This window comes from Perca flavescens, chromosome 13 (assembly GCF_004354835.1).
Source record: "Perca flavescens isolate YP-PL-M2 chromosome 13, PFLA_1.0, whole genome shotgun sequence".
NCBI lineage: Eukaryota > Metazoa > Chordata > Actinopteri > Perciformes > Percidae > Perca > Perca flavescens.
This window is the reverse complement of record NC_041343.1, coordinates 19257822-19270709: the sequence shown is the minus strand read 5'-3', so window position 1 is coordinate 19270709 and position 12888 is coordinate 19257822. Positions and strand designations below refer to the sequence as shown.

The 12888-nt window shown below is 43.3% G+C and overlaps 1 protein-coding gene across 1 annotated transcript in view; it reads right to left on the bottom strand.

Annotated features, from left to right (window-relative positions):
- elnb (elastin b) overlaps positions 1-12888 on the bottom strand; it is a 29457-nt gene that overhangs the window by 4620 nt on the left and 11949 nt on the right. The window contains exons 18-42 of the mRNA XM_028595960.1: positions 11691-11723; positions 10805-11548; positions 10662-10691; positions 10209-10418; positions 9421-9522; positions 9291-9323; positions 7782-7817; positions 7487-7645; positions 7351-7398; positions 7042-7107; positions 6651-6743; positions 6411-6434; positions 4099-4119; positions 3661-3687; positions 3466-3489; positions 3225-3284; positions 2659-2898; positions 2354-2473; positions 2215-2253; positions 2064-2120; positions 1636-1971; positions 1506-1547; positions 869-1339; positions 722-748; positions 70-636 (exon numbers count right to left, since the gene is read on the bottom strand). Of these exons, the coding sequence (XP_028451761.1) occupies positions 70-636; positions 722-748; positions 869-1339; positions 1506-1547; positions 1636-1971; positions 2064-2120; positions 2215-2253; positions 2354-2473; positions 2659-2898; positions 3225-3284; positions 3466-3489; positions 3661-3687; positions 4099-4119; positions 6411-6434; positions 6651-6743; positions 7042-7107; positions 7351-7398; positions 7487-7645; positions 7782-7817; positions 9291-9323; positions 9421-9522; positions 10209-10418; positions 10662-10691; positions 10805-11548; positions 11691-11723 (3609 nt within the window). The remainder of the gene's footprint in view (positions 1-69; positions 637-721; positions 749-868; positions 1340-1505; positions 1548-1635; positions 1972-2063; positions 2121-2214; positions 2254-2353; positions 2474-2658; positions 2899-3224; positions 3285-3465; positions 3490-3660; positions 3688-4098; positions 4120-6410; positions 6435-6650; positions 6744-7041; positions 7108-7350; positions 7399-7486; positions 7646-7781; positions 7818-9290; positions 9324-9420; positions 9523-10208; positions 10419-10661; positions 10692-10804; positions 11549-11690; positions 11724-12888) is intronic.

Below are 12888 nucleotides of genomic sequence, written 5' to 3'. Positions count from 1 at the left end.
GACAATAAGAACATGCATCAGTAAATATCTTTTAATTAAATATTTTTTTTCATCAGTGGAGAATTTTACCTGGTCCATAGCCAGTTCCACCCAACGACGAGCCGTAACTCGATTTAGGAGGCTTCCTATTCCCAAGTGCTTGGCCACCAGGTCCATATCCACCCACACCACCAGGTCTAAACCCTCCTGGCCCAGTTCCAGCACCTCCTGGACCAAAGCCGCCAGTTCCAGCACCTCCTGGGCCAAAGCCGCCAGTTCCAGCACCTCCTGGACCAAAGCCGCCAGTTCCAGCACCTCCTGGACCAAAGCTGCCTGTTCCAGCACCTCCTGGGCCAAAGCCGCCAGTTCCAGCACCTCCTGGACCAAAGCCGCCAGTTCCAGCACCTCCTGGACCAAAGCTGCCAGTTCCAGCACCTCCTGGGCCGAAGCTGCCTGTTCCAGCACCTCCTGGGCCAAAGCTGCCTGTTCCAGCACCTCCTGCGCCAAAGCCGCCAGTTCCAGCACCTCCTGGACCAAAGCTGCCAGTTCCAGCACCTCCTGGACCAAAGCCGCCAGTTCCAGCACCTCCTGGACCAAAGCCGCCAGGCCCAGCTCCAACTCCACCAGGACCAGCTCTTGTACCTCCACCTAATCGTCCTGCTGGGAAACATCTAAAAACATTAGCACAACTATATATGTATAAAAATATATTTACCATCCCCAATCCTAACCTAAACCTCACCTGATCCATTCCCAGCTCCTCCATAACCTGGGAAAAAGTGTTAGAATGGTCAAACTTATGAAACAATAACATCAAATAGGTGTCTCCATCATTGCAATGAATATATGTATATCACCTGCTTTATAGTTTAACTTGATCATTACTTACCAGATTTAGCAGGTTTTCTTTTTCCTAATCTTTGGCCCCATGGTCCAAAGCCACCCGTTCCTGTTCCAGCACCACCTGGTCCGAAGCCACCCGTTCCTGTTCCAGCACCACCTGGTCCGAAGCCACCCGTTCCTGTGCCAGCACCACCTGGTCCGAAGCCACCCGTTCCTGTTCCAGCACCACCTGGTCCGAAGCCACCCGTTCCTGTGCCAGCACCACCTGGTCCGAAGCCACCCGTTCCTGTTCCAGCACCACCTGGTCCAAAGCCACCCGTTCCTGTGCCAGCACCACCTGGTCCGAAGCCACCCGTTCCTGTTCCAGCACCACCTGGTCCGAAGCCACCCGTTCCTGTGCCAACACCACCTGGTCCGAAGCCACCCGTTCCTGTTCCAGCAACACCTTGTCCGAAGCCACCCATTCCTGTTCCAGCAACACCTGGTCCGAAACCACCCGTTCCAGTGCCAGCACCACCTGGTCCGAAAAAATGACGATATGTAACAATATTTTTACCTTGTATCGATAATATTGTATTGTTGTGGATTTAATCCAAATATCGATCCAGATTGATGTATCATTAAACCCCTATTATTTGTACATTTTAAAGGTGTTAAAGTCTTAGAATAAAGACGTTTCTCACCTTGCCCATAGCCTGCTCCACCCAGTGAGGATGATCCATAGCCTGTCAGAAGGAGTTAACAGCCTTAATCCATTTTAAAACATAATACATTATTAAATGGTGTTAGTGTTATAATACATGGTAATTATACCTGACTTGGGTGGCTTTCCTGTCCCCAGTCTTTGACCTCCAGCAGTATAAAGACCAGGAATAACCCCTGCTCCACCAGGTCTATGGCTGTCTGGTCCTGTGCCAACACCACCTGGTCCAAAGCCACCTGAGCCGGTTCTGACACCACCCAGTCCTGTCCCGGCAGTGCTCGGCCCATATCCACCTGGTCCAGTGCCACCAGGTCCGTAACCACCAGCCCCATAACCTCCCGGTCCTGCATCATAACCTCCTGGACCAGTACCATAGCCACCAGGACCAGCTCCATAACTGCCAGGCCCAACCCCACCCTGGCCTCCTGCTCCAAGAGCCCCATATACTGATAGAAAGATAAAAACATCAAATGTATCATTAAGCTTCTTTCATTGATCAAGTCCTTTTATAAAAAGAGGAGAAAACATTTTATAAAACCTTTGCCGGATTTTCCTGCTCCCTGTCCTACTCCAGCTCCAGTCGGGTAACGTATGCCTGAGAGAGATAAAAAGAGATATTTCAGACTGTATTTCAGGTATGTTTCAGTCATTTGCTGTAAATCAGATGGTAAGGATAGTGGTTAGCATACCTCCACCTGGTAAAACTCCAGCACCACCAGCACCATAGCCTACAGAATGATGGATAATGTATAAACATTGTAATATAGGCATTTAGGTTTGGGATGAATACACAGACATTTAAGAGAAGAAAACATTGTAGCGGCTCACTTTTTCCAGGTTTAAGGACTCCAACTCCTCCTGGACCTCCTCCTGCCACACCACCAACTCCACCAACTCCACCAGGTCCACCACGTACACCTCCTGCTACAGTCCCATCAGGTCCGTATTCTACATTTAAAAAATAAACAAATTTAATAGATTTTTGCTTCAGCATTAATATTTAGTTTTAGTTGTCACTATCTAGCCAGTCCTAGTGGCTAGATTGGAAGTTTGATACACAGTGGTCTATTTTGGATGGCATTAGATGTAATACAGTCATAATGGATTGTACATTCAGATGGCAAAAATGGCACCTTTGGGTGGTTTTGGTGTTCCTCCAACTCTACCAGCTGTACCTCCTGGACCAACTCCAGTTCCAGTAGCAGTACTGTCTCCTCTCCCCTCTCCTGTTACGCCACCTGAAACTCCTCCTGCTGCTCCTGCACTGGTAGGACTCCCTCCTACTCCTCCACCTGTGTCTCCTGTACCACCTCTCTCTCCATCAGGACCTCCCTCTCCATCTCCTTCACCTGGCGTGTCACCTCTGGGGACACCTGCAGACAGAGCACAGGACACTGCCTGTATTTCAGCATATAATTACAACTGAAACCAAGAGCAAAGTCAGTAATCTCAGCCACATCTAAATCACCATTACAGAGAAGAAGCCTGGCGAGTATTCTTTATTCTTTATTTTGATCCCACGAAGTCCACACAAAAACAATAACTGGCCTGGTGAATGTATGATAGATTTTGATAGGTGGCTGTTTGGCTTATGATTACCCCTCGTTGGAGGTCATAAAGTAGTTGCTTTGTCTTGTACCTTTGGTAAAAGGCTATTTGGTAATAAGAAAGTTATACTGAAACTGTTGTTTTTATTTACCTGGGGGTCTGAGAGGTTTGGCTCCAGGCAGTGTCCCTATTGAGATATTACCACCAGAACCTGCAAAATTATACAGGGAAATTCAAGAAACGTCAGAGAATATATTCCTTGATTTCAGCTACAAGATCTCTGCCGACAAGATGTAGAAACAGAAGAAGCAATTAAAAATCTCAGAAGCACAAGCAGGACTCATAGTTGGAAGGCGTGAGCTCTGCACTGTATGTCTTGTGGGAAATCTCACCTCCAGAAGGAAGTCCTGTACCACCTGAATTTTAGAAAAACAAGAGAGATACCAGAGTGACAATCTCTAAGTCATTTAACACTACAGGAAGTGCCAGCATCACTAACATCTCATATAGAAGTATGTGAGCCACACAGGCTTGAAAACAATATGTAGAACTATACTTAACCGAACAGTTAATGGAGGTTTACGTACCACTTGGTTGTACAGTCCTGCCCCCAACTGTAATGATAGAAATATAGATTATCTTGGACACCTAATCAGAAACATTTTTGCAATAAATTCTCAAAAGGTAAAAATGTTAGTAGCCAGCTTCAGCCATTAGCTAGCGTCAGTCTGCCATGCAGTATTCTGTGGTTCCAGTTTTGTGATAAGAAGTACGAGAAAAACACTCACTCTCAGGTACAGGTAAACCAGTGATAACTGTGAAAGCATTCAAGTGGAGACATATTGTGATCTGCTTCAAAATCAAAAGCATTTGTGATAGCGTGATATGCCACTGATATTAGGCAGATTTTATGTTAACATTACGCTGATGCTATTTCAAAATCCAGAGTCCTTTACTGTATAATAAGCTCCATTAACCTCTCACAAGTAACATCTCAGTGTTCGGTATACTTTATGCCAACTTACCAGGGGCGACTCCTGTGGGACCTGTACGATATGAAAACAAAATTTTCAGTCGTGTTAATTTCTAATAGAAGGGAAACAAGTACATACAGTGGGGGAAATAAGTATTTGACCCCTTGCTGATTTTGCAGGTTTGCCCACTTACAAAGAATGCAAAAATCTACAATTTTAATCATATGTACATTCTAACAGTGAAAGACAGAATCCCAAAGAAAATTCCAGAAAATCACATCATATGAATTTATTAAAATTGATAACCATCTGATGAGGAAAAACAAGTATTTGACCCCCTGGACAAACAGCATGTTAATATTTTGTAGAAAAGCCATTATTGGCCAGCACAGATGTCAAACGGTTTTTATAGTTGGTGACAAGGTTTGTGCACATTTCGGCAGGGATGTTGGCCCTCCTCCCTGCAGACAGCCTCCAAATCATTCAGGTTCCGAGGTTGTCGCCTGGCAACTCGAATTTTAAGTTCCCTCTAAAGATTTTCAATCGGATTCAGGTCTGGACACTGGCTAGGCCACTCCAGAACCTTGATGTGCTTCTTCTTCAGCCATTCTTTTGTTGCTTTGGCGGTGTGCTTAGGGTCGTTGTCGTGCTGAAACACCCATCCTCGACCCATCTTCAGCTCTCTCACTGAGGGAAGGAGATGTCGGTCCAGAATTCCACGATACATGGCCCCGTCCATCCTCCCCTCAATACGATGGAGTTGTCCCGTCCCCTTGGCTGAAAAGCACCCCCAAAGAATGATGTTGCCACCACCATGCTTGACGGTGGGGATGGTGTTCTTTGGGTTGTACTCGGTGTTCTTTGCCCTCCAAACACGACGAGTTGAGTTGAGGCCAAAAAGTTCTATTTTGGTCTCATCTGACCACATCACCTTCTTCCAGGCCTCTTCTGAGTCGTCCAGGTGGTGAATGGCGAACTTCATGCGGGCCTGTACATGTTTCTTCTTGAGCAGGGGGACCTTGCTTGCGCTGCAGGATTTCAATCCATGACGGCGTAGTGTGTTACCAACCGTTTCTTTTGTAACTGTGGTCCCAGCTGCCTTCAGTTGATTCATCAGTTCCCCCCTTGTGGTTTTGGGATGATTCCTCACCGTTCGCATGATCAGGGACACCCCACGAGGCAAGATCTTGTGTGGAGGCCCAGACAGAGGGAGGTTGGCGGTGGTGTGGTGCTTCTTCCATTTCCTGATAACTGCACCGACAGTTGATCTTTTCTCTCCAAGTTGCTTTCCGATTGTCTTGTAGCCCATCCCAGCCTTGTGCAGATCAACAATCTTGTCCCTGATGTCCGTAGAAAGCTTTTTGGTCTTGCCCATGGTGGTGATGTTGGATGCTGGTTGTTTGGGTGTTGACAGGTGTCTTTTATACAGGTAACGAGGTGAGGCAGGTGTATTTGATGTAGATAATTGGTTCGGATTGGGGCTGTGTCTTAAAGAAAGACTAACTGGCTTGTAGGAGCCAGAATACTTGCTGTTTGTCCAGGGGGTCAAATACTTGTTTTTCCTCATCAGATGGTTATCAATTTTAATAAATTCATATGATGTGATTTTGTCTTTCACTGTTAGAATGTACATATGATTACAATTGTAGATTTTTGCATTCTTTGTAAGTGGGCAAACCTGCAAAATCAGCAAGGGGTCAAATACTTATTTCCCCCACTGTATGTTGGTCCTTTGTAGATGTTACATGCAGTATTGGGCCAATTAGTGTGGATGTTATAGCCTTTCAATTTTAACTTGTAACTGCACAGAACATTTAATGTTTTTAATAACACTAAATATGTTTTTCCCTTCAAGTTTGAGCAAAATTGCACCAGTGGTGTCTGAGTTAACGGAGTTGAAACCTTAAAGGGTCTGTGTACATACAGTCCAAATACTTTGTAACATTATTACAAATATGTTTATGAGACCCCTTTTAAGTTTTCTAATATTTAAATTATATGTACCCAAGTTAGAAATGTAAAACAGTTCCAGTGTATAAAAGTATCTAGCAATGATCCAAAATGCACTGCATCTGTGTAGGCAGAGTTTTTTAAATTTTAAAATATTATGTATGTACACCTCAAAGTTAAGGAGTTACTGTATGAGTGAAAACTTAAAGCGCTTTATAAATGGCCACATGATGGCACTGTCCATGACAAAATCTAAGAAACAGTGTTCCTTTGGTTACCACTAGATTTAATTGAAATCCACATCATGGTTTTTGGGATGTCCGGCTGACTAACAGATGCGCTCTGACAGAAATGGATGCAGAACTTGCAATGCTTGCAGACAAACATGCAGAAGCAATGAAATAAACACTGACCTGGAACTTCTGTACCATTGAGTCCTGTTTTAAAAAAATGATTAAAGAAGAACATAAAAGTTAGAAGACAAACCAGCTAAGACAACAACCAGAAGACTAACAGAGATTTAAGAAAGCAAAGTTTCTTCCAACATAACCCAATTTCATTTATACTACTTAATGAATTAGTAGTAGAACAAATTAACACCTTAACTTATATTAATATGTGTTTTGAATGTGTAGTTTAAATGACTAAAATACCTGTTTTTGCTCCAATGATGGGGATTCCTGTTCCACCCAAGATATCTCTGTCACCTGCTTCACCCACTGGTCTGCCAGCTACACCAGTACTTCCTGTTTTAATACACACACATGTGGACACCTTTTTTAACAGGATGTACAGTGCAATATCGAAATAATATGTGTAAATAAATAAGAACAATGAGTTTTATATTTACTATAATATGGTGTTTTGTTGCATAATTTTCACAGGTGTTTGCCTTGGAGTCTAAGGGCCATCTTTTATAACCATCAGATTATTACATCCTTGGACCTGAATTTTCGTGTTTGTGATTTTGTTGTCTATATCCACAAATTCTGTGCCTGATTTCAAGGTGAAAAAAGACAGTTTCTCCAGCAAGTTTAAACACACCTTCTCCTCCAGAACTTCCAGACCCCTCTATCACACTGCCAGCACCAGCATCACCTGGAATAAGGACTGAGATTTGAAAATAGACAAAGAAAATGGCTAAATCATTTTTAGATAAGCCAGTTTTCTCTTTTTTTTATTCCTCTAATTTGGAAGGTCACCTCCATCACTGTCTTTTCCATCCTTGTTAGGCATATTTTATATTAAAACGTACGGTACTAACGTACTGGAAACCCTATGAGTAAATGTATTGTGGTAATATGTGACTAAAATGTGTTTTTGTGCTGATTTGTGCAAACACTGTCCAGGTACCTTCTGATGCTGGAGGTGGTGTGCCTCCTGTGGCTCCAAGTCCTCCTCCTGATCAAGCAGACATATAAATTATCTGATTAATTATTAATAATTCATTGCAACCAAAATATGTATTCTTAATCCAACAGAAGCTTACCACTGGGCTCAATTGTCCCCGCACTGCTGCTTGTGCTGGTGCCATTTACTGAAACACCAGTGTCGGTCTGTGTACGAGGCCCTGCAGTGCCGGTCCCTGTACCAGATCCCGCAGTGCCGGTCGCTGCTCCTGCCCCAGGTACAACTCCACCAGGTTGCCCTACAGTTTAGGAAAGAGATAATCTGATGAATTCAAAAGAGGTGCTGATGAACAGCTATATTCCTCAGTTCAAACACTTATATAAAATACAAATAATGTTCTACTTGACACAGAGTATTGTCAAAGTACACCTTACCATACTTAGCAGCTTTAGATCCAGCTGTGCCATAGCCTGAGGATCACAACAAATGACATGTATTGACTGCTATATAAAACTTTTATAAAACAGTGTTTTAAAAAGAGATTTGTACAGATAAAATAAGCAATTAAAGGTGGCATTAGAATTACTGACTAGACCTAGTTACAAAATCACTTTTCCTGACGATTCAGAATTTCACATTCCAAATAAAAAAAAACTGCTTTTTGGAATTAAAGCTAAAATATGTAACCTTGCACAAACATTGTCACCCTTCAACTGCAGCCAAGATGGTGTGATCAACTAACGTAACAATTGCAATTAACAGACATTTCTAGGCAACCAAAGTGTTCCAATTAACTTTTATGAAGTGAAAACACACAGTAGGAGGGTCAAAGTTTAAGACGAAAACATGTCCAACACCCAAAAACAAGTTCACAGCTATTTTAATGTACACAGGGCCATGGTTAGCATGATTGACAGGTCGCCTCTAAAGCGTCCCCTGCTATATCATCAATTTTAAAATAAATGGGACCATAATTTACAAAATGAACACCCTGCTGTATTGGAGAAGACTTGAAACTAGCGATAAATGCCTTAGGAAAATGTTTATTAAGGTGATAAATCAAGTGAGGTTCACTTTCCCAAAGACTATAGAAACAGACGTTTTTTTTAAGCCAATGAAGTCGCCCCCTGCTGGAAATTAGATAGAATGCAGGTTGAAGGCACTTCCGCATTGGCTTCACTTTTCCTGTAGAGAAATTGTTGATTGAGGAGGACACGTAAGACCCAACAAGCTGATCAGTGTTTCTTAATAGCAGGCCGTGGACTAATGTCACAACCAAGTAAATATGACAGTTTTATTATTTGACCATACTTCATCATAATGAGGGGATATGAGATGTTAACTTTGAAACCACCCTGTCCTCCCGCCTATCTACTCATAGTGTATTTCCAGCTCCTCCAGTCTTAAACTACTGTAATAAAACACTAATATCTAAGTATTATTGTCATTCCAATATTATAATATATTACTATTTAACTTGTTTCAGTTATAGGCCATGAGTAGTGCAAGGCACTTGTTGCTGCAATTCCCACTAACCACCAATAGAGGTCAATAAAGGAATTGTTAAAACTTAAACGTGATTCAGATCTTTTTTTATTTGTTTTATTTAGAATACTACGTTACTACACAGACACTCTACTCAAAACCAACCTAGACCTCCAGTGCCAGTCCCAAAGCCTCCTTGTACCTAACCTATAAAAGCTACCTGCAATAAGAAACTCCGTCAAGAGTGTATCACTGGAAAAAACAATTCCGGCAAACAGAAAGAAGAATAATTTGTAACTCAACACCTCCTCCTGCTCCACCTCCAAGTACCCCACCAGCACCCATTCCATCTTGACCTACACCAGGATCATTGAAAAAATAATTGAGCTTTTACTGAAATTTCGGATGAAACCTCCATCATCGTGTTTTTAAGAAACAAAAAAGGGACATTTTGATACCGTATTTAGCAGGTTTTGATCCAGCTCCATATCCTGTAAAAAAAAAAAAAAAAAAAAAGGCAAGTTAGGACTTTGCTTAATTTGAGTTAGGCAAGATTTATCTTGGATACAATTAAAATTGCCCCTGAACCTGTTCCATATCCAGCCCTTGGTCCTGCACCATAGCCTCCACCTGGTCCATATCCACCTGGTCCATATCCTGTTCCTCCCAATGTTCCTCCACTGGGAAGCCCTAGGGAGGAGGAAATGTGTGAGGTTTGGTAGCTCTTATAGAGACGTTCTATATATATTCAGTCTTAAAATGTTTTGGGGGAAAAAAATGAAGTTTAAAATGTTGAGTTGTCATTGCTAATAAAAAAGTTTTTTTAATGGTATCATCTCTCATAACAGATTTCTATGTGTTTCATTTCAACTTTCTAGACAATTAAACTGCCATAGAAGTGTCTTGTAATAAAACAAGTGTGTTGTAATAAGATTGTTCTTATGATGTTATTACTCCAAAATTAATATAGAAATCACTCTATGTTTGAGAGACTTAGATCCCAAGAGAATCAAAGGACGTGCACACCAAAAAAGGAGTTCATAAAGATGTGTGGGTTCAGAAGTATTTTGATGTGCACACATTCAGCACTGTTCTGTCAGTCCTGTATTTGTGACAAGGCTCAAATGCTGTTATAGCTGCAGTATGCTGGTGTTAAAACACCACTAATCAATATTTTTATATTAACTACATTAACACTACATGAATCAAAGATAGGCAACTACGAAAGGAACAGCAAAAGGCAAGTGCTAAATACAACTAATTAGTTTCTGTAACTGAGTAGTTACATGTGTGTCATTTGTTTAATAATCTTTGTGTTTCTGTTTGTTTCATACAGTTTATGAGGAACTGTGGGAATATTGTTCTTCTCTTCATACCTCCAGCACTGCCTGGTCCAAAGCCACTCGGCCCACCTCCCGTTCCAACACCAGAACCAGGTATTCCGCCAGTCCCCTGTCCTGCTCCAGGTCCACCACCAGTTGTTAGTCCAACACCTCTCCCGGGGACCCCTCCTCCTACTCCGAGCCCAGAAGTAGGCCCAGCTCCACCACCAAGTCCTCCTGCACCCAGGGTACCTCCAGGCAGACCTGCAGAGAGCAGCATTGTATTAGCTATTATAGACTAACCTGATAGCACTTTACACTCTGTTGACAAACAACAGGTTTTCATGGCAGACTTTTTGATATGTTATAGCTGGAAGGAGTAGGTATAATTAATAACATTGATAATTGCTGCATTTTGTTTAACATAAAGCCAATTGGATATTATTACAGTATGTAGCAGGTAGGTTGATATATATATATTTTTTTTTAAATACGGTTGCTTCTTACCATATTTGCGGGCTTTGGCACCAGCATAACCTACAAAATGCAGACACATCAAGATATTTTAATAGTTTTATATTAGCCAGGGGATCTATCTCAATTCATACAAGCCTCCATGTTTTATCTTTCATCCGAATCTTTCATCCTACCTCCAGGTCCATAGCCAGTACCAGCACCACCGGGTCCATAGCCAGCACCACCAGGCCCAACTCCTCCACCTGGTCCATAGCCTGTACCAGCACCACCAGGCCCAACTCCTCCACCTGGTCCATAGCCTGTACCAGCACCACCAGGCCCAACTCCTCCACCTGGTCCATAGCCTGTACCAGCACCACCAGGTCCATAGCCAGTACCAGCACCCCCGGGTCCATAGCCAGCACCACCAGGCCCAACTCCTCCACCTGGTCCATAGCCTGTACCAGCACCGCCAGGTCCATAGCCAGTACCAGCACCCCCGGGTCCATAGCCAGCACCAACAGGCCCAACTCCTCCACCTGGTCCATAGCCTGTACCAGCACCACCAGGTCCATAGCCAGTACCAGCACCACCGGGTCCATAGCCAGCACCACCAGGCCCAACTCCTCCACCTGGTCCATAGCCTGTACCAGCACCACCAGGTCCATAGCCAGTACCAGCACTACCAGGCCCAACTCTTCCACCTGGTCCATAGCTTGTACCAGCACCACCAGGTCCATAGCCAATACCAGCACCACCAGGTCCATAGCCAGTACCAGCACCTCCAGGTCCAACACCTCCAGGTCCGTAGCCTGTACCAGAACCACCAGGTCCGTAGCCTGTACCAGCACCTCCAGGTCCATAGCCTGTACCAGCACCACCCGGCCTGAATCCTCCAGTGCTTGTCCCTGGACCTCCAAGTGCTCCACTTAACATGCCTGTGAGCAGAACAGTCAGGTTTTATTTGTACTAATATTCTTTGTTAAATGCAATATAATAATAATATATTATAAAAAGTATATAAAAAAATAAAAGTATAAAGTTGAATACAAATATATTAAATTATATAACTATTCTTACCATATTTACGAGCTTTGGCACTGGCATCATACCCTGAAACACAAATATAGTAATTAGGGCCCGAGTACGAAGGTGAAAGTGCTGAAAGTGCGAGGAACCTATTGTTTTTGTAAGGATTGTTATTTTTCTGCTGCGCTTGAAAACTCACCAAAATAGACCTGGGTTATTATGGAACCCACGCAACTTCGAGACAAGACCCGCCCTTCAACAGCATTTACACGCTACAACTGGCCAGGCGTCCATGCTTACGCAAGGTAACATAACCCGAATTGTTCAGGTCCTATCCCCTGACCAATTGGCTATCCTCACCAGAGGTGTCAAGTAACGAAGTACAAATACTTCGTTACCTTACTTAAGTAAACATTTTGGGTATCTATACTTTACTGGAGTAATTATTTTACAGCATACTTTTTACTTCTACTCCTTACATTTTCACGGAATTATCTGTACTTTCTACTCCTTACATTTTAAAAATAGCCTCGTTACTCATATTTCAGTTCGGCTTGTTTTCATTCCGGCTCGTCATCGTTAAAAAAAAAACACACACAAAAACCCTATCCAGATCGCTCCATCCGGAGGCAAAATTACGAATCCCACTATGGCCACGCCAAGACCCGCCCTACGAAGCAGCTCGATTGGTTGGGGTTAGGCATTTCACCTCGAGTGGTTAAGGTTAGGGTTAGGGGATTGGTCAGGGGATAGGACCTGTACATGTAAGCATGGACGCCTGGCCAATAGTAGTGTGTGAACGCTATTGAAGGGCGGGTCTTGGCGTGGCCATAGTGGGATTCGTAATATCGCCATCCGGAGAGAGTGAATTTGATTGTGGTTGGATGAGAAGTATAAACATAGTCATTCCGACACCCTATTGGTTTGTACGCGATCCATCAAACCTGCACAGACCCGGTACTAATTCGCCACCGGTGCTTTAACGACCGTTATCTACCGGACCGAATAGCAACGCTGATTTCGGTGCCTTATTTAGGTGCCACTTAAATGCCTGCGCTTCTCTCTGATGCTCCGAAAACGGACGTTAGAGGGAACTGAACATCGCCGCACGGGACGCTAGTTAACACTACAGTTGGCAGCAGCTAACGTTAGCCTACGGTTAGCTAGCAGCTGGAGTAAACACGGTTAAAATGCTGAGAGCTAAACGGTGTAAAAGTGTGTCTGTATTTCACTGGAGAGGATTGTAACA